The sequence below is a fragment of the Apteryx mantelli genome, chromosome 2 (genome assembly GCF_036417845.1).
Source record: "Apteryx mantelli isolate bAptMan1 chromosome 2, bAptMan1.hap1, whole genome shotgun sequence".
In the NCBI taxonomy this organism is placed as follows: domain Eukaryota; kingdom Metazoa; phylum Chordata; class Aves; order Apterygiformes; family Apterygidae; genus Apteryx; species Apteryx mantelli.
The window spans coordinates 143,907,438-143,929,712 of record NC_089979.1 but is presented as its reverse complement, the minus strand read 5'-3'; the positions used below and the strand labels follow the sequence as shown (position 1 = coordinate 143,929,712).

At 35.9% G+C, this 22,275-nt stretch overlaps 1 protein-coding gene across 9 annotated transcripts in view; it reads left to right on the top strand.

Moving 5' to 3' along the window:
* Positions 1–22,275, top strand: part of AKAP9 (A-kinase anchoring protein 9) — a 129,021-nt gene that overhangs the window by 42,008 nt on the left and 64,738 nt on the right. For 8 of the 9 annotated variants that reach the window (XR_010883502.1, XM_067291715.1, XM_067291714.1 and 5 more), the window contains 9 exons: positions 3,786–3,839; positions 4,252–4,422; positions 7,056–7,211; positions 8,193–8,390; positions 9,131–11,578; positions 14,287–14,500; positions 15,304–15,383; positions 16,978–17,116; positions 17,575–17,672. Coding sequence is in view for 8 of the 9 variants with exons in the window: in XM_067291715.1 (XP_067147816.1) it covers positions 3,786–3,839; positions 4,252–4,422; positions 7,056–7,211; positions 8,193–8,390; positions 9,131–11,578; positions 14,287–14,500; positions 15,304–15,383; positions 16,978–17,116; positions 17,575–17,672 (3,558 nt within the window). In the remaining variant the exon portion in view is untranslated. The remainder of the gene's footprint in view (positions 1–3,785; positions 3,840–4,251; positions 4,423–7,055; positions 7,212–8,192; positions 8,391–9,130; positions 11,579–14,286; positions 14,501–15,303; positions 15,384–16,977; positions 17,117–17,574; positions 17,673–22,275) is intronic. The other variant, XM_067291718.1, reaches the window with a different exon arrangement.

Genomic DNA, 22,275 nt, shown 5'->3' with positions numbered 1-22,275 from the left:
GTCTTTAATTAAATGATAATGGCGACTGTCTGTTTGAGCTTATGGTTCAAATTCAGAACTAAGGGAAGTTAGGCTTTTCCCAACAGTTAGAATTTTTTTTTTTTATAACTTTGTTGCTTAAATTTGCCCCCAAATATTCCTCATATTCCTTATTTTTTACAATATGAACTAAGATTGTTCATCCTGGATTTTTTTATCTGATTGCCTCTCTTCCAGAATTTGCAACATATACTCTTGATCATGTAGTTAATATCAAGACTGCAAATCTCTTTTTTTTGAAAATGTTAATTAAATTCTATATGCCAACCTTTAGTTTTACCTAAAGAATTTTTCTGATGCATACTAATATGTAGAAAAATAAATTAAGCCATAATATTTTTTAAAACCACCAATTCTTATCCTTCAAAAGTTATTAGCCTTAGTTGTGCTGTATGATAATTTTCATCACAAACTGATAATGATTTCTATATGGAGTTTAAAAATAACAAAAATTGATTTGCCCAAGTTGCCCTAATTGCTAATTTTAGTTAAGGTTCATACAGTCAATTTTGGCATGACTAGAATTGTAGCATGTTTGGGTTTTTTTTAAACATATTTAGAGATAAGGTTGCTTCCTTCTAATTGCTTGTTGAAAAAGAGGAGTGGCTAGAAGTGCTCATAAGAACACTGTCAGTCAAGGTTGGAGGTATAAATATTAATTTTTGTAGATGAATCAGATGACCAAAAAGTAAAATAAGAAAAAAAAAGAGGTAAAAATGTTAAGCCATTCCAGATATTTTTGTGTTTTTAACCAGAATTCTGCTTGCCAGTCTGTAATGATTATATTATTTTCATACATTAAAATATTTTCTGTGTTTTTAGTGATTGGACATTAAGTATTGATTTATATTGAACAAGAATTTGGAATTTATAAAGAGAAATCTCTGCAGTACTGAGATTAATGTTACAGGTAGTTAGACATATTATTACTGCTATTTCTGAAATACAATTTCAGGTCTTTCAAACCATTAAACAAAAAAAAGAAAAGCTGTCTTTGTAGTAAAGTGCCGTGATTTAATAAATTTAAGTCTGACCTCTGGTGGCAATTGCTGTGAATCACTGCCTTATTTCAGTGGTACAAGTTGGTTTTCCTTGTATTTTCTTGAAAGAAACTTAAAGCTTTCACTTGTCTTTAGATATGTATTTACTGAAGTAATATAAACTATATTTTTGTTTTTAGAAAGCATATTAAATTATATTTTATGTCAGTAAATACTATTTCTGTAAATTACTCTGAAAATACAAGGAAGGAAGGAAAGTCAGAAAGTTAGAACTTCCTTTAAGGGACTTAATAACCTTCAGTTATTTCATCTATTCTGTTCACCTAGTTACTCCCAAGTACTGAACGTGCTGTAAAATTGCATTTCTCCTTGTCTTGCAGTTATTTGTTTATGCAATTATATCCTCTTGTTACTCATTGTTTCCATTATCTTAAAATACTTTGTGGTTTGATTGTTTCTGTAAATATTTAATTGTATGCTGGGGTATTTAGGCACATTGTAAGGCATAAGGACATTTCAGCATTAAAGGTGAATTGCAAAGCTTTAAAAGAGTAAATTAATTAGGAGATTCTACATCAAGAGTATTTATGGGCTTGCAGAAGAGCTCTCTACAGGCAAAACACTAGGCCCAGGAGAAAAATCGTGGAAGTCCAATAAGCTTTATGCAGACGTCTGTCAACACTAAGTTGGTATCTGGACTGTAGTCTTTAAATATTACAAATGAGTGAACAATTAATTTTAAAATGAGATATTTCAAAACTAGTGTTCAGACACTGTTGTCTGTCTCCTCTGATGCAGTGAAATTTCTGTCATGCCTAAGGTTGCTTGTCTGTTCATGTGGCTCCCACAAGTTTGGCGTTCTGGTGTGCTGTTTTGACTTGTATTCTGCTGATTGCAGTACAATTTGTTGTCACGTTTTGACTTGCACTTTACCAAAAGGCATAAAAAATTTGAAATGAAAGGTATGAGATGAGAAACAGAATGGACTGAAATGTTGTTACTAGCTCAGTGATATCTAAGAGTAAGGTTCCTGCCCAAATGAAGCAGGATTTCCAGATTTCCAGACGGTTGTTTTGAATGTGTATAGCAAAATTCCTTTTATAAGTAAAAGGTTTTTTTCATAGATATTTCAGGTGCTGAAGAGTCTGGACTATCTGGTGATATAAGGCTTTTATGTTCCCTGGTAGCCCTTGTTATAAAGCATCTAAGAATCTGTGGTTGTTGCACACAGAAGTATGTCCTGTGTGGTGGGTTACAAGAATCATACACTACATCTTCATTTATCAATTAAGTCTAAATAAAATGGGAGTTTAAAAAGGAGAAGTAGCATTTCATAGTAAAGCTTTTATTAAACTACTAGTGTTGTTAATTTGGGGTATGAGCCAAAAACTGAGTAAAGACCTTGGTGCCGGGCTCTGTGTAGATGTTGTATATTGTCTGAATGTAGAGTAAGCAACAGGGCAATACACAGATGATATACAGTGCCTCTATGAGTTGCCTGGACTGATAAATTTAATGCAATTTTGTTCTTTCTAAAATCAAGTATTAATCTCTCAGTGTTGTCTTCCTTTTTATTGGGGAAGTCTGGAATTGAAAGGGCACTGTGTCAGCTCTGCAAATTCACGTCTAAAGCAGCTCTATTCATTCTTTAACAAAAGCTCAATCACTGTATTGATCCCATTTATAACAGTATACTTCCATGTTGGGTAACTTATTGATTTGCTCAGCCATGATAGTCCTTTGTAAATAAGCCCTGATCTAGTCTATGGAAGATCTCTGGACAGTGTTTTTTGTTTGTTTGTTTGTTTGTTTTGATGTAAAATACCTGGGTCTGAAATGCTATGATATCTTTCCATCTTTAACATCATTATTTTTGATTATCACTCTGATATGATAAAGAGCTTGAAGGGGAAATACAGCTGTTCTTGCTTTCTCATTTTAAAACACTGGTCTACTGTTTTAGAAGCCCATGTGTGTGTCTTAAGATTTCTCCTGAGTATACAGCATATTTTTTGCATTTGGATTTTTATTTTTTACCTACAACTAGTACTTTGGCTTGTGCTTACATTTGGGAAATTCGTCATTATTGGTATATATAGTCTATAGAACCAATATTCTCTTGGAAGCTGAAAGGGGTTGCAGCATTGGGTGAGTGAAAGAGGAAATGTGATTTTTTAAATATCTTATTCTAAATGTATAATTTTTGCCTTTTTCACTTTAAGAAATTCCTTTAAATTCCTTCCGTGGGTTTCTGTGGTATTGCCTTTCATTCACTGTAGAGAGATTGGTGTCTTTCAGAAACAGTAAATCTTGGAGTATGTGAATATCTTTTTGACGAATATAACTTTGTTTAGTAATATATAGAGATATTAAACAGATTTAATTAAAGTAGTTAAATGCAGTAGTCCAGCATTTTAATCATTTAAAGTATAAAGCTTTGCATAACCTTTAAATCTGAATTCCTTTGTTTTCTGCAGATGTTTAAATTCCTAATGTGTGTTTTGTTACACAGACAGTGGTGTCTGTTTTTGTAATTTGGGATTTTTTTTTAAACCTATTACCTATGCTTACTTTGATACAGTTTATTCTATATAAAGCTATTTTGTACTTCAAAAGAAATAAATTTTTGTAGCATAAAAATTCCCATGGGTCTGCAGAAATCATCACATAGCATTCAAATGAACAGAAAATACAAATCAAGCTTTTTTTTAAATAATAATGTATTTAGAAACTGTCTTTGTACAGGTAAATGGTTGCAGTTTTGTGACAAGAACAGCTATACCTGCAGACTTAATCAGGGTACAGTATTGCAAATTGAATCGTAATACTAATGGTGAATACTAAAAACCTTAAGCAATTGTTTTGAACAGAAACTGCGTTGCTGACTAATACTTTATTTTGCATGCTGTGCTCTGCATCTATGTTGCTTGTTATATATTAATATAGTGTATCTTTAAGCTGGAAATACCAAACATTTTACCACTTCTATTAAGGCTAATATTGCAAAGCAGAACTTGCAGAAACGCTTTACATCGGTGCTTTTGAGGTGTGAATTATACTAACAAAGGAGGTTACCATAGCAATAAGATCTTTGATGCTGTATTGTATGTTAATGTTCTAAGGTGGCATTTAATACAAAATTTGATATTTGAGTTTACTCATCTTGATAAAACATAAAAAATGGGATGTTAAGGAACTTGGATTGATTTAGGAAGAAGAATTTGGAGTTGGAGAAATTTGTTCTGAGCATGGAATGCAGCACTCTCAGACGCAGCTAGAGGTGATGGAGAATGAATTGGCTGGGAAACAGCAAGAGATTGAAGAGCTAAACAGAGAGATAGAAGAAATGAGGGCAGCATATGGTACAGAAGGATTGCAACAGGTATAATTACCTTATGTTGCTTTCTGCTTGCTACTCGGTTACATGCGAAAATGCAGAGTATCACCTGAAATTGTTCACACTTAATGGGAGCTGTTCAGAATTCAGTCAGTGTGTGATGCAGAATTATACACAATTTATTTTAATCACTACCGTGCGTTCTGTTTCTTTGAATGGTAGTTCCATTGTGTGTCTTTTTGCTTTGTATTTTATGGCTAAAATTTCAGTCGTCTTTGCAGTGACTTTATTCTAATCAGGAATGGAAAAACAATTTACTTCAAGAAAGTCCAAATTCTTCTGTAGTTGTGCAAAGACTGCACGTCTTTAAAACCTTGTTCCTCAGAGATCAAACACAGAATCAGATTTTACTTTGTAAAGAATGAGATTACTGAGTTGGTCCATGAATCAAAACAGTATTTGTACATCAGACTCCACAGTCTGAAGTAAAAGGCAACTGAGTGGGGATGTTTTAATAAACATTTAATAATTTGGGATTACAGAGAAATATTTTTTTACATTAGAAATACCACTGGAATATATAGTTAGGTTTAAAGTATAGAATATTAAATACTTTTTCTTCTAGTATAAGCAGGTATTATGAACCTTGAATTCAGTGTTTTATTATGCTTCATGTCTTGCTTGTCTCTTTTTGCTGTAATTTGGATTCAGGTCACATCATTGTATGTTTTTCTTTGTTTTGCAAGATACAGTAGAACACAAACATTAAGTTCATTCATTTTCACCTTCGTTATTACTTCAGGGTTAAAATTTTTTACTGTTTTCATTTTTATTTTATCTGTGAAAATGGATGTCATGTTTTCTACCGTATTAGTGATCTTTAAGTAGTTGCTCTGGAGGAAGAATTGCTTTGTCACTTCTTTGTCTATTGGTGCATCTCTGGTGTTGCATTTTAAGTCAATCTTAGCTTCTAATTACTGTATCTTGTATCAGTTGTGCTAAACAGAATAGTCATAATTATAGCATAATAAAGAATGTAACCATAATTTTATTTTCTCACAATTGTGACTGCTGTTATTTTTTTTCTGAAAAAGCTGAAAGTAAACAAGTTTGATTCTTAAACAGCTATGAATACTATTTAAAAAATAAATTAAAATTATATTAAAACAAAATAGACTGTGGTACAATAATAATTTAAATAATTTTAGTTGCATATATTTTATGTGATAATGGTACAGTGCATTATATCTTAGTTGAGAAATGCATATTGTTTAATTTTCAGACAAAGAAAAAGATTTGTAAGGGAGAGAGGTGCAGAAGATATATTGTGTGTTTGTTTGTCAAAGAAAAAGATTAATTAAAAAGTTGATAATGATACAATTATGTATGTATTTGAACAGATAAGTCTTATTTAATTTCATTGAACAGATGCAAGAGGAAAGGTTTGATGCACTTAAGTTTCTGATCTGTTCCTGTGTTTGTATTAATACAAGCATCTAGTAATTTCTTTTCTTTCCACTAGATACATTTTTTTTTTTTAAGTAGGTGGTCATTATGGTTGTTCTAAAAAGAAATTTAATTTCCTCAAATTCTTTGCATAGTTTGGCTTGTTTAAAAGACTCCTGGGATTTTGTTTGTTTGTTTTTATGTACAGCACTGAATAATGTTCCTGCTCAGTAAATGAGTAAGCTTTATGTGGAAGCGTTATAATTTTACTTCAAGACTTAGCATATAACCTGGAGACTTAGCATATAACCTGGAGAAATTTCACAGTAAACACATATAATAAACCATATAGTTTATATAGTTACAGAAGTTACAAAAATATAGTTACAGAAGATGACTGATGATTCAAGGAATGTGTGATAAGTAGAGACGTGTTTTTTGAAGTTTCTTCTAGTCTTTAATGAGAATGAGTTCAAATCAACAATACTTTAAAGTAAATAACATGTCTATTTCATATGAAATATACTCCCAAAGAATGCTGTAGGATTTATGGCTGCCTGAATGTAATCTTACAAAACATAAAACACTTGCAAAAGAATTTTTCTGTTTTTATCATTTCTTTCTCATTACAAAATGAGATTCATCTACTAAGTACACCATGCCGATCTTGCAGTTTGAGCTTTTCTCATGCAGTTATTCAATCAGAATTTCTTGGGTTCACAGTGTAAGATACTCATGGTATCTACTTATATGTTTTTAGTACAATGAATGCTATTTATTCCACTTTCAGTGAGAGTGACGTAGCTTGCATTTATTGTCAGAAAAGCGTGTGGTCATTGGTAGTTGCCACAAAGTTGCTGGTATACTGTAAGTAGATACCCTGACTTCCTTTATGCTGGTTGTTTGCATGGCCATGCTCTTTAGTTCTAAATGCAAATTCTGTATTGTGCTAATTAAACTTAAAAGTTCATATTATGTTTTGATAAGTATATTTTATGGAGAGCTCATATATTGTTGAATGATTAAAAAAAAATTCTGTTTCTAAAACAGTTGCAAAAGCAGTTTGTGAAAATATAAATGCTCCAATAGATCTGTGTAAAGTCTTTTGAGTAAAAGAGAGGCTAGGCAAGATATATTCCTATTTAACTGGAATAAGTTAATAATATTTTCTGTCTATGGCTTTGATATGCACTAATAGTTTACATTTCATTTCATTTCATTTTCTTTCATAGTTGCAAGAATTTGAAGCTGCTATCAAAAAAAGAGATGACATTATCACCCAGCTCACTGCTAACCTACAACAGGCACGGAAAGAAAAGGATGAAACTATGAGGGAGTTTTTAGAGCTTACTGAACAAAGTCAAAAATTGCAAATTCAGTTTCAGCATGTAAGTCGTAACATTAGCAATATTTATTTGGGTTTGAAAACTGGTGTCACTTCAGAGGATCCATCAATGACTATCTTGTATAGAAACACGGAATTTGGCATGAGTTTTTGAAGACTTGGTCCCTTGGTGTAGATCTGCAGTCACTTTAACTGTCCTACAGTTACCATTATAGCACCTGGTTTCTTGCACTAAATCACTATAAATAATACAAAATTAATCTGTTCTCTTTCCTAGTATATGGAAAAGAAAGTATATGGGAAAGCATACAGCTGCTGATAAATACTGAATGATGGCGGTTGTCTTGGGTGGGGGGAAGCTTGTGTGTAATTAGTGAAATCCATCCTGTTCCCTTTGCAGTCAAAACAGGCATTGAAATTTCAGGGCCACCATTTCATGCTCCAGTCATAGACTTTTGGATAAAATCTGCCTTTTGGGGTGTTATTAGATGGTAACTTAAATAACAAAATTAAGTTTCGTCATTTGTTCAAAAAAGTGCTGGTGATCCAGATGCAGTGGAGACTCTTATTTTGCATGACTGCAATTTACGGTGTTGCAATTCAGTATTCTAGTATTTTGTGCTGTTTAAGTGCTTCATACAGCTTTTCTGAGCTTTTTTGAGCATACTTTTATGAGCTTCAGGTGGATTGTGTTCTAGACTTTGCATTTATATTATTGCGATTGCTGATTTCGGGGACAGTAATTACAGCTAGTTCATTTTATAGCTTTGAGATTTTTTCTGAGACCTTGCTGCCCTGTACTAGCTGACCATAAAATGTTTTAATGTTAAATATTTTCTATTGGCTGGCTTTTCCAACAAGATGAACCTATTTCAGCTGCTTCTAAAAGAGCTACTAAACTTTTCTAATAGTCTTTGGACTCTTGATATGGAACAAGAAAGTAGAGATCATAACTGTCTCTTTCTGTGGTACAAGTTGTTTCTGAAAAATGATATATTTTAGGTTTTATTTTTTAATGCACAAGTTACAGGCAAGTGAAGCGCTAAGGACCTCCAGCCATAGTTGCACAGCTGCTGATTTATTGCAAGCCAAACAACAGATCCTTTCACATCAGCAGCAGCTAGAAGAACAAGAATGCCTGCTGAAGAATTATCAAAAAAAGAATGAAGAATTTGAAGCACAGATTACACATCTTCAGGACAAAATCACAACATATGAAATGGTATGTTTCTTACTAGAAAGATCTCTTTTCCTAGTCTCTTGTTCTTTTAATGATTTCGTAGTTTCTTTGAAATTTAAGGGCTAAAGCACTGGTGATGTGTGTGTTTTTGTATTGCATACAAATTTTTTTGTATTTTAAATACCACATCTGTTGTGTTTAATACACTAACACATAGTATGTGATGTGTGTAGTTTAGAGCTGAGCTACTTATGTCAATATTGTACATCATGTTTAAAAATATTGCAGAATTATTCACAAGAAATGATAAAGCTATACTAAATACCACCGTGGAATTAGAATGCCTTTATTAAATATCAGCCTATCAGAATTTGCTTGAGCAATCTTTTCTGTCTTAAGGAAAGCGTGCTTTCATTTCTTCATGTACATTTTACATCCTTCATGGAAAACATCTCAAAGTAGCTTAAAAAAAAAAAAAGGAAAATTGAATGTCATTAAAAGTGACATAAGACAAAGCTTTCAGGTAATTTCATTAAATGTTTTTTGAAGTATCAGAGCACAACAGTAAAAAACTTTTTTTTTTTTCTTTTTTGGATTGTCACTTATCCCAAATGTATAGAAAACTTCCAAAATAAGGCAACAAATAACTTAGATTTGGTTTTTATAAATGATCTGTGATGTTTTAAAGAAAGGCATCATGTTTAAATAGGTAAGTATATAATGTTCTAATGCATTCAAATAACGAACTAAAAATAAGAATCTGTTTTTGCTTATTTTTAAAGGGAAAACACAAAAATGAAGGAGCAGATTTGAGTAAACTACAGGAAAAAGAAGCTTTAATTGAAGAGCTGAAAGCAAAACTTGGAGAAGAAGAAAGAAATTCGTTTCAGCTTATGGAAAAATTATCAGATGCCAGTAAATTACTTGAAGAATTGAAAGAACAGATTTTACTAAAGACCCAGGAGATAAATAATATGAGAGTTGAACTTACCACCTGCAAACAGAAAGAAAGGCAATGTTCTGATGAAATAAAACAATTAATGGGAACTGTGGAAGAACTTCAGAAACGATGTTACAAAGACAGTCAGTTTGAAAGTGATATTGTGCAAAGGATGGAACTAGAAACACAACGGAGACTGGCACAACTTCAGGCCGAATTAGATGAAATGCATGGACAGCAGATTGTACAAATGAAGCAAGAATTAATTAAGCAACATGCGGTAGAAATAGAACAACGTCTTTCTCAACAAAAAGTAGAACTGGAGAAAACTTCAAGTTTATGTTCAGATGATAATGTTAATAAAGATCAAATACATTTAATGAATATTAAAATTAATGAATTGAATATGAAATTGCAAGATGCTGATAATGAAAGGGAAAAAATAAAGCAAGAATTGTCACAACAGATGGAAGTCATTTCAGCAGAGAAGTCTCTTCAACAAACTAAAATCAAAGATCTTTACCAAGAATTGAATTTTTCAAGAGAGCAGGTTCAAAGAGCCAAACAAACCATAATAGATATGGAAAGTCGATTAAATGAAGCTGAAAAATACGAGTTTGTGATTGAAGACCTAAAAACTCAACTTGCTTCTGCTTTTGAATTTAGGAGAGAATTAGAATTAAAACACGAGGCAGAAGTCACAAATTACAAAATAAAACTTGAAATGCTAGAAAGGGAGAAGGATGCAGTTTTGGACAGGATGGCTGAGTCTCAAGAAGCTGAATTAGAGAGACTGAGGACGCAGCTTCTGTTTAGTCATGAAGAAGAACTGTCCAGACTTAGAGAAGACTTACAAAAAGAGCACATGGTAAGCATGGAAAGCCTTAAAGATAACTTGAATATGCACTATAAACAGCAGTTAGATGGGGTACAGAATGAAATGAGTCAAAAGATAGAAGCCATTCAGTTTGAAAAGGACAACTTAATCACAGAGCAAAATCAGTTGATATTAGAGATTTCAAAGCTAAAAGATTTACAACAGTCTATTGTAAATTCTAAATCTGAAGAAATGACACTTCAAATTCATGAGCTGCAGAAGGAGATTGAAGTACTCAGGCAGGAAGAAAAAGAAAAAGGTACCCTTGAACAAGAAGTTCAAGAGTTGCAGCGTAAAACTGAGCTGATGCAGAAACAAATGAAGGAGAGAGAAGATAGCCTTAAAGAAAAATGTTCAGAACTTGCAACACAAAATAACCTTCTTAAAGGGGAAAACAAAACTCTGGAACAGAAATTAAAACATATGATGGTAATCTCTGAAGAAAATGTCATTTTCAAAGGCAGTGTTAGTTCCAAGTCAGAAAACCTAGACTTGCAAAAAAGAATAGAAGAGGTGATTAATGAAAATGAGCAACTTAAAAAACAAAACAGTCAACTCGAAGAGGATTTTGAAAGGCAGAAGAGTGCCTTTTCGTTTACTGAGAAAAAACTTGAAGCTAATTTTAAAGAGCTGCAGAAAGAATGTGCTAGCCTTCTGAAGACAAAAACTGATTTAGAAGAGAACAAGAATAAGCAGGAAGCTGAGTATAAAATCAAACTCAAAGCTCTGAGTGAAGAACTTCAACACTTGCAAAGCAATACGCCAGTTTTATTTAAAACTACAAGTTCTAGTTTTGAAGATAGTAAAGAAAATAAGATGTACAGGGCAGACACATTTGAAGCTGGAGAAGTTGTTGAGAAAGATGCAACAGAACTTATGGAAAAGCTTGAGGTGATCCAGCGTGAGAAACTGGAATTATCCCTGAGACTTTCAGATCTTTCTGAACAGTTGAAGTCAAAGCATAGTGAAATTTGTCATTTAAATGAAAAAGTTAAATCCCTAAAACATGAGAAAGAACAAGTTCTAGCAATATGTAAAGAACTAGAAGTCATGATTAGCCACACTCAGAAAGGAAATATTGATATTACTGAACATAAGACAAAATGTTCTAAAGGAAAAGCTCTGAAGACTGCTACTGCAGCATCTGAAAGCAGAAATACCACATCTGGTTCAAGCAATAAAGTTGATGAAGCAGTAAATGTAACAGGCGATCTAGGCACGGATAACAATATCAGTCATCAGGTAGCAAAAGGAAAGGAGGTTCAGCAAACGTTGAAACCGGAACAGCAGTCTCTCATAGGATGTTTGCATGAGATGACAGATGGACTGACCGATGAAACATCATTAATAGCAATAACACAAAGTGAAAATAATCAGCTTCAGCAGCAAGTGGATACATTAAAATCAGAACAGGTATGTTATATAAAGCTGTATAGAAAATAATTTACCTATGAAAAGTTGTAGGAGCCCATATGTAGAAATTTGTGAAGTATTTGTCCTCTTAGCTGCTTTGGAGCGCATGTGTGTGCTCATGTGTGTGTTTCAGAGAGTGGCCAATGGTGAAAGTGGTTACAAGAATGATCAGAATTATAACCATAGTCAGTGTCTGAAAGGATGCTATTTATCATTGGAAAAAAATACTCTCCCAGTGTATTTAATTAAAGCAACAAAAAAAAAAAAAGTGAGCAGAAGACATCTATAACACTTCACATTTTGGTAGAACATTTAACTTATTTAGAAGAGGTGAAAACTTTTTCAGGATACATTTTATTTGTCTGTGATTCACTTTTTCATTCCATAAGTACTCATTCACACAATATAAAGAGATAAACTCTTGACATTTTCGGTCAGCTTTTATAAAACCTGTGAAATTCTAATGTCCCACTATAACAATTTTTGTGTGTATGTGATTTTCACTTTAAAAAAAATGTATCTGGATGTCAGTGTAGAAAAGAAATGTGTGAAGAAGTGGAAGTTAAGCATATCATGTGATTCTATTCAGTCTGGCTTTTGCTGGAGAAATTTTGCCTGTATTTTTTGTATTCTAACTGAATTGCAGGTTATATGGAGAAGATTGTCATTTGCCAATCAAAATAGCTCAGTATTGAATTATTGATATTTAAAGAGGTGCCAGAATCAGAAATCTGGCTTTAAATTTATATACAGTGATACAGTTGAATAGTATGCTTCAGAAAAAACGCAAGCAAGTTTTTTGTAAAAACAGATGTTAATAGATGTAAAAATAGATGTGGTTAGTAGTATTAAGTTAGTAGATAGTAGTTAACTATCTACTGTTTTAAGATTTATTTCAAGTTCTAAAAATCCACCCAGGAATGAACTAACACCAACCTTGCCTAACTTTATGTTGTCCTGTAGTCCATTCATTTTCTAAAAAATAAAATCACTGATAAAGTGTATTGGAAACAGCTGTGAGATTATATAAAAGAACTGTAACTGTCTAATATAATACTTTAATTATTTATAACAATATGATAAGGGTCCTGCGATTACCTTCGAAGGAATGAAAAATCATAATGATCCAGAAGTGCCTAAACCTTTTCAAACTTGGACTCTAAATATCTCAGTATTGACTAATTCTGAACATGTTTCCTTTGGCAATAACATCCTCAAAACTGCAGATTAGAACTACAAGCACTGGTTATCAATTAAGGTTTATTCAGGTCTGCTAATAATATAGTCTTTTAGTCTGTATATACAGTGCATTTTTTCTTAACTTCTTGCTGTATTAGTTGTGATATTACTCCTCCTTCATTACGGGTAAAATTCAGTGTTTTTTTATTGCTGCAAAATTCATCTTACCTCTTACTTTAAGCATGGTTGTCCCTAAATGCTTAGAGATTTTGGCCTGCTTCCCCCTCGTGATTATCATGCATAAATGATCTTCCATTCTTTGTGACGTTATTTCTATTAATAAAAATATGGCAAAAAAAGTTTTCTGTATTTTTATAGAAATTACAATATTCTAGTCACTTTGTCTAATTTGCTGATGGATTTTGAATCCAAAATTCTTGCAGCCAGTCTCACATAGATAAATGGCAGGGAAGTAGAATGAGCATAGCAGCTCTACTATTGACAATCCTTTTATCTGACAAACTAGGGGCAATGGTCAGGGTTTCCTGATGCTGTAGCTTTCATAATGATCTGTTTTTCATGGGCAGATACTCTTAATTGGTCCAAAAATTGTTATTCGATTAAGTAAAAATAGTCTGGTCCTCAATCAACTGAGAATCCAACAAATATAAAGGCCGTGTCTTTGGTGTGATGCCTATTCTTAGTCTTGGAGCTCTGATAGTCAGTCTTGCTTGGACAAATTTAAGTTATTTGGAAAACTATTTCTTCTCAAGATAATAATGATCACCAACATCCATAGAAGAAGAAATTAGTTTTCAGCTCTTCAATATTTTCATAAAATCATAGAATAATATAGTTTAGAAAGGGCATCAGGAGGTTATCTGGTCCAAACCCCACTAAAAGCAGGGCCTGCTTAGTTCTGGTTTTTGTTTTACATTTGTCCATATCTACAGATGGATTAAATTAACATACCAGACTGTGAACAGCCTGATGCAATACTATTTAACTGACTCTGCTTTTCAGTGAAGTTTCATTGCAAGTCAGTAAGCAGCCAGTCTTCTGTCTGGCGCGTACCCGCACCACCCACAAATACAAGTGGCTTTCAAAACAGGAGTAGAGTTTGCAAATTCCTTAGAACATAGTCAGCAGTGGAGCAAAAGGAGGGATATAAACTCTCAGCCATATTGTAATTGTGAGGAGGAAGTGAGACGTGTTCTCAATACTAAGTGCTGTGTGTAAAGATAGTCATTGTGCTTGCAGCTTTCTTTTCCAAAGCAGGAGTTGAAACATATTTTTAGTTTTGATGATTTGATTTTAGTTTGATTTTTATTTTAAACTGAAGAGCTCTCTTAACTGTTTTTTTGTAATTTAAGTTTCTAAAATGTGTATAATTAAATTTATATATTTCATATATACCATATGTGTAACATTATGTTCCGTGCATTTAGTATTAATTTCGGAAATTAGCGAAAGTTGAACGTTCTTTTCTTGTTTCTCACTCTTTATAAAATATGTATTTTTATTCAAAGACTGATTTACAGCTACAGATGGAAGCACAGCGCATTTGTCTGTCCCTGGTTTATTCAGCTTGTGTAGACCAGGTTCATGATTACATGAAGGCAGAAGAAGAGACTGCACTTTGCAGTCTTAAAGAGGAGCTTGTACGTAGTCATCTACAAGAGATGGATGATCTTAAAAAAATGCATCAGCTGGAGCTCCAGACCTTGCAAATTCAACATGCAGGTAACTTGCCAAAAATTATAGGAGTGAAACTCTTGATATGAAAAATAGGTAGTGTCTTTAAAAGAAAGTAAGCACAAGCGTTTGGGGAAAAAGTATATGTAGCTGTCCAACAAATTATTTTTGTAGAACACTTTTAAGTGCTTTTATTCCAAATTATTTCCTATTATAAGTAGTCTATTACTCAGGTTACTTTAGAAAGGAAAGAGTAGGGAAGCATTACAACTCATGTTTTGCTATTTGTATTAAGTCAATTAATTGTAAAGAACTGTATAATACATTCAGCTATAGGTTCGTATTCCTTACAAAAATACTAGGCAAATGCAGCAGCAAAATATCTTTGGTCTTGTTTCATTCTCTGTTCCTTGAATTCCTTCATTGGCTCCCTGTCCACATTAAGTAAGCTTCTTTGCTACTACTTTCAAGATTATTGTTCTGTGCTTTTATGTTATCATGCTGCTTTTCTATCCATACTTTTTTTGTCATCCTGTGATTTGCCCTTGTGTATTTTTTTTTGTCATAATAACTTCCTGGCCCTCCAGTATGTTTGAGTAAAATTAGGTTTTTCCAGATCTCACTGACATAACAATGCATTTCTTACACCTTATTCCTCTTGAACACACAATTCTACCATAATAATTGAATATATCTGTGAGATGGAACAAGAAAGAGGGAAAAAAAAGTATGCCTTCCTAAAATCTGAGGAGTTGACTTTACTGAGACAGGGGACTACACCTTGTAATCTATTGAAAAACTGTTGTGCATATAGCATTAAAAATAATATTATGAATGATTTGTATTCATAGATGATGAAGTCAAATCTACACAAAGACTTATAGAAAAGCTAAGTGAAGCTGTATCTGAGGAATGTTCTAGGCTCACTCAGGTAAGACTTAGCAAAAAGCCTTTTTTTAAATGGAACTTTTGAAGAACTGAAAATGAAAAATTATGTGTATGGTGAGTCATCTTGATTTTCCACACCATACTTAACCATCTTTGGACCATTTCTCTTTGCATTGATCTCTAAATAGAGACTGCTAAACCTGATCTTCCAAAATATGTTTCCAAGGGTTTGGGTATTTTTTCTTTTATTGTTTTATATCCTTGTCCAATCAATTCGTCTGCCTTATAGCTAGTCTGCTAGTTCTAAAGTATTTTTTCCTTCGTGTATGTCTCTGGCCATAAGTTCTTGATTTTTACAGTAATCTGACATCACCTTCTCGTTTCTGCAATAAGACAGTCATTTCTTTCTTAGCTGCAGCATGTCTTTCAAAGACTTAAAGTGGTTGAGAATACACCAAAATTCCTACGTATGGTATTTTCAGTAACTATGAATATCATGGTCAAAAATTGAACCATATTTTTAGTCTGTATCCTAGTATCAGCCACCAATAATATTATTTTAGCATCTCTTTTTTGTAGACTAAAAGGGGTTAGTAATCTCTTGCCCTTACATGTTCTTTCTGACCAACAATCAAGTCATTCATTAAATTTATTTCTGGATAAATTAAGCCGCTTTCATCATTCATTGTAAGCCATGATCTTCTGATCTTTAGTATTTCATATAGGGCTTTTTTTTTTTTCTGGATCATTTCCAGTTTTTCGATGTCTTTTTGGAAATGTGGATACCAGAACTGTTTTACTTGAGAGCCAGCATAGAGGAGATTAAGCTGGACTCTATGATGGCACACAGACAGTATCAGCTGAATCAGGTTTTTGGCATTAGTTGTTTCAGAGCTGGAATGAACCGTGCCTAACTGTATGATTCCATGTTGAGTTTGAGGAGAAATTATTTTATTCTTGTAAATCAAATTTAGAGTCTGTTGAGTCTAAAATGTTTAAATAAAGAATCCTGCTATGTTCCTTGGGCAGGCCAAGTTTCTTTGCAAATGTTATGTGTCTTCAGAAAGCATATGGATAAATCTTCTGTTAGTCTACTCACTGTAAATATGGCCACTATTCTGCTGGCCGCCCAGCAACAACAAACATGAGGCATTCTGTTTATTATTTGCTTGCGTTTTCTGCTGCCATCCCCTTTTATTCTATTCGTTGAAAACTTAAGAACAAGATAAATAGTAATCTCTAAAAAGATCTAAATTTCCACAGTAGGAAATACTTCCCCAAGTAAAATTGGAGTTAATCAGAATGAAACATTTACGATACTTTCAGCATTAATAAAGGAAGCCTTATTCTGCAAAATTTTAACATTTGGCAATGCCAAATTAAAAGTCCATGCAAAAATATATGTATTTATGTTTTAGCTGAAAATTTTCTCCATACCTGTTTCTTTTATCAGGAATTTTAAGGGTTTTCTAGGTTCTTTGTGACTTAACAGAACATGTACATCATTATTTCCACAGAAGATAATATCACAAAATACTAACTTCTTGCCATTATTTTTCTGTTTTCTCTGTAATTTGTCACTGATACATTAATAAATAATTTTTCTTGACTCTTTCTTTGTTTTGTTTGCCATACAGCTTCTGTGTCATAATCAGAAGGAACAGTCTTCAACTGCTGTAGAAGCTGATGATAGGGAACAGGATATTTTCCATGTCCCTGCTGCTGAGAAAGAAAAATTGAGTATAGAATTGCCAACACACGGAGGTCAAGCTCAAGGTAATGACCTTGTACTATCATACTGGTAAATATATATGTAATATTGATTTCAGGCATTTCAGATTGGCAATTATTATGTCGTTAATTGTTCAGGTACTAATTAATGTTCCTAATTAGCTGTTTTAGAGAGTTGAGAGTAGTCTCAACTATCTTAATTTTTATTTTGAGCATTTTCTTATGCTGTTTTTATTACAGTGGAAACTGGTGAAAAAAGTGATTGTTTTTTTCTCCATGTAAAAAAAGCTAGCAGCTCTACCAAAAAATACATATATATCAGTATTATATAAAAATACATTCTAAAATTTGTAAGGGCCCTCTCTTATTTCAATAATATATAATGTTTGTGGGATAACTCTTCAGTGAAAAAATTGTGAACAATTCATTTTATAAAAAAATTATCGTATAATGTTTATAAATTTAATTTAAAGAAAAAGTCCCTGGTTATTTGTGTAATTTAGCTATGCAACAACATATGGATGCTCTCCTGCACAAGATAAAGGAAGAATACAGCAGGCTGACTGCACTTCAAACACACTTGATGAAGGATTGTAAACAGGTAAGCTTTTTATAGCACCTCTTATAAAATGCAAGTGTGTTTGAATTTTCTCTGTTGCGTGAATTCCTTCTGGTCAGGGAGAGAATGTATTTACAACTCTATTTATAGATCCTGGTTGAGTGGCATAGCAAGTTGGTGATTAAGTAAAACAGAGAAGGGTTAGCTAAAGCAGGTTGCTCAGGACTGTATCCAGTCAGGTTTTGAATATCTCCAAGTGCTGAGACTCCACAACATCTGTGGGCAACCTCTTCCAGTGTTTGACCATATTTTTCTTATGTTTACATGGAATTTCCTGTATTTCAATTTGTGCGCATTGCCTCTTTTCTTGTCTCTGGGCATCACTGAGAAGGGTATGGTTCTGTCGTCTTTACTCCCCCCATCAGGTATTTACATATTGATAAGATCACCCCGAGCCTTCTTTTCTCCTGGTTGAACAATCTCAGCTCTCTCAGCCTCTTTGCATTTGAGAGATATTCCAATCCTTTAATCATCTTTGTGGCCTTTCACTGGACTCACTCCAGTAAGTCCATGTCTTGTACTGGGATGCCCAGAATTGGACACAGCACTCCAGATGCAGTCTCACCAGTGCTGAGTAGAGGGAAAGGATCCTCTCCCTCAACCTACTGGCAATGTTCTTCCTAATGCAGCCCAGGATACTGGTGGCCTTCTTTGCTGCCAGGGCACTTTGCTGGCTCATGTTTAACTTGTCCTCCAAGACCCCAAATCCCTTTCTGCAAAGCTGCTTTCCGGCTGGTTGGCCCCTAGCATGTACTGGTGTATAGGGTTATTCCTTCAAAGGTGCAAGACTGTGCATTTCCCGCATGAGGTTCCTGTCTGCCCATTTCTCCAGACTGTCAAGGTCCCTCTGAATGTTACAACCATCCAGTATATCAGCCACTCTGCCCAGTTTTCCATCATCTGCAAACCTGCTGAGGGTGCGCTCGTTGTCCAGGTCATTAATGAAGATGTTAAACACTATTGGTCCCAGTTTGGTCCCATGGGGTGCACCACCAGTGACTGGCCTCCAGCAGGACTTCATGCTGCTGATCACAGCTCTTTGAGCCTGGTAGCTCAGCCAGTTTTTTCAGTCCATCTCACCGTCCCTGTATTTCATTAGCTTGTCTATGAGGATATTATGGGAGACAGTGTCAAAAGTCAAGTTAAATAGTACCCACTGCTCTCCCCTTTCCCACTGAGCCAGTCATCTCATTGTAGAAGGCTATCAGGTTGGTCAGACATGGTTTCCCCTTCATAAATCCATACTGACTGCTCCCAATCACCTCCTTCATATGTTTGGAAATAGTTTCCAGAATTTGCTCCATCACCTTTCCAGGGATTGAGGCCGGTGGTTCCCTGGATCCTCATTTTCCTTCTTGAAGACGGGAATGACATTTGCTTTCTTCCAGTCCTCAGGAACCTCTCCCAGTCACTATTACCTTTCAAAGATGATTGAGATTGGCCTTGCAATGACATTGGCACCCACAGCACTTGTGGGTGCATCCCATCAGGCCCCACGGACTTGTGTATGTCCAGTTTGCTTAAGTGATCCCCAACCTGATCCTCTTCCACCGGGTATATATTCCTTGCTCCAGACTTTTCCAGTGGTCTCAGTGACCAGGGATTCCTGAAGGCCTATCTTATCAGTAGAGACTGAGTCAAAGGAGGCATTGAGTACCTCAGCCTTTTCCATGTCTTTTGTCACCAGGGCCCTTGCCCTATTTAGCAGTGGGCCAGCATTTTCCCTGGTTTTTCTTTTGAAGCTGATATACCTGTAGAAGCCTTTCTTGTTGCCCTTCACATCCTGTGCCAGACTCAGCTCCAGGTAGGCTTTGGCTTTCCTAACCCTGTCTCTGCACACCTGAGCAGTGTCTCTGTGTTCCTCCTGGGTGACCTGACTCTCCTTCCACCTCTTTTAAGCTTTCTTTTTATGACTGAGCTTTGTCAGGAGCTCCTTTTTCATCCATACAGGCCAACTACCACCTTTGCTTGATCTTCTGCTCATCAGGTTAAACCATTCTTGAGCTTGGAGGAGGTGATCCTTTAAAATCAACCAGCTCTCTTGGATCCCTCTTCTCTCCAGGACCGTACCCCAAGAGATTTCCAAGCAGATCCCTGAAGAGGCCGAAGTCTGTTCTTCTGAAGTCTGTTGTGATCCTGTTTTTTACCTTGTTCCCTTCTCTCAAAATCCTGAACTCCATCATCTCGTGGTCACTGCAGCCAAGGCTGCCCCCAACCTTTCCATCCCTGATGAGTTCTTCATTGTTTGTAAGAATGAGGTCCAGCAAAGCATCTCTTCTTGTTGGGTCTTCCATTACCTGTCTCAAGAAGTTACCATCAGTGCATTCCAGAGGCCTCCTGGATTGCTTATGCCCTGCTGTGTATTGCCCTTCCAGCAGATACTGGGGTGGCCTAAATCCCTCATGAGGACCAGGATCTGCAAATGTGAGCTTTCTTCCAGTTGTCTGAAGAAGGCTTCATCTTCCTGATCAGGTGGTCTGTAGCAGGCACCCACAACAATGTCCCCCATGTTGGTCTGCCCTCTAATTCTTGACCCATAAGCTCCCTGCTGGCTCATCATCCATACCAAGGCAGAGCTCCGTGCATTCCCACTGCTCTCTCACATAAAGAGCAACTTCCCCTCCTGTCATTCCTAAAGAGCCCGTATCCATCCAGTGCAGCACACCAGTTATGTGAGCTATCCCACAATATCTGTGATCTCAGTGATACTGTAGCTCTGTGACTGCACACCGCTCTGTAATTCTTCTCATTTGTTCCCAATGCTGCAGGCATTAGTGTGCAGGTACTACAGAGAAGCAGCCAGTCATGCTGATTCCCCAGAAAAGGCATGAGAGTTTCCCCTGTAATGCTGTCTTGTGGGTACCTCCTTATTTATGTGCATACACTTGAGGTATGCCCCCTTCAGCTCTAATTACTAGGTCTCTCTTGCCCCCATCACCCTGCACTCATTGCTTGCCAACATGGTTTACCACTTCCTCACTTGACTGTGAGTTGTCACCTCCCTCCCCTGTCATTTCTAGTTTAAAGCTCTTCTCACCAGGTTGGCCAGCCTGGTAGCAAAGATGCTTTTGCCCTACTTGGCTGGATTGATCCTGTCTCTTCACAGCAGTCATCAAAGTCCCGCCTCAAAGAGGGTCCCATGATATAAAACTCAAATTCCTGTTGTCAACACCAGCTGCTCAACCAGTTGTTAAGTTACAGGATCTGTTCATTCCTCCTCAAGCCCTTCCCTGGCAGAATCAAAGATGCACCACCCATGCCCTTGATTATCACTCCCAGATCCACATAGTCACTCTTGATACGCTCCAGGTCTCCCCTGGCAATATTGTTGCCCATGTAGAAGAGCAGTGGGGGATAATAGTCTGAGGGCTGGACAGACTTCAGCAGTCTCTCCACAACATCCTGGATCCCAGCTCCTAGCAAGCAACAAACCTCCCTAGACAGCAGGTCAGGTCAGCAGAGGGGGGCCTCCATCCCCTGCAGCAGAGAGTCTCCCCTTACTATCACCCCTCAATTGCTCCCAGTGCTGCTGTGTGGTGCAGGCACAGCCGGTTTGGATGCTTCATTGGACAGAGCTCCTGGATCCTCATCTGCACCTGGGGCACTGAATCTATTCCATAGTTGCAGATCTGCAGGGTGGAGCAGGAGCCTTCCTCCTGGTGCCAGAAGTCATGAGCTTCCAGCCTCCATCATCATGGCAGTCTCCATCTCCCAACCTGATAACCACAGGCTCTGCCTGCTCCTCCTTCAGTACAGGTGGAGGTTCAGGCTCTTAAAGCTGCATGGAGGGATCCAGTCAGTCTCTTTCTTTGTCATCTCTGATGCTGCACAGTGTGCTGACCTCCTCCCGCAGCTCCTTTGCTTGGTGGCACAGATCCTGCCCCAGCACACACCTCATGCAGGCGGGGAGCCCATCTCCCCCAGCCTCAGTGAGAGGTCCTGGGCACCCCTGCAGCCTCCAACTTGCAGAGCAGCATCCTCTCTCAGGAGTTCACTCTGGGGCAAGGCCTCTGATGTTGTGGGCTAGTTGGTGCAATGGCAGCTGGACACAGTGCCCTGTGGCATGCCACCACCCTTGCTGAGCACATGTACACTGTTCCCAGCAGAGTTCTGGCTCCCTTCTGCCTGAACTGCTGCTCAAACTCCTTTGTCTGTTACTGCTTCTGTTTGCTGCACTCTCATCATCTCCTATGGTTTGCTGACAGTAAGTCATCTTTTAAATAAAAAAAAAAAAAAGAGAACAACAAGAAAAATAATGAAGGAATATAAACTTGAGGTTGATCCACTGTGTACTTTATTTTGTGATACATGTCTTTATCTCCCCCAATGTCACTCCAAGTTGGGAAGCTAAAACTTAAAAATATTTTTTTCATGCTGCTTCAGAATTTTATTAGGAGGCAGAGATTGAACTTATATATAAGTGAAAACTGACTTACTAAAGTAGCTGCAGCATCTATTTCTCTGCTACTATGTTACTTCTGAAAAAAAATTAATAACCTCTTTAGCTAGCAGATAGCTACTGTGATAGGTTCAAGAATGAATAGAGGAAAGGCTGAAATGAAAATGACCTCTACTTTGTGAATTG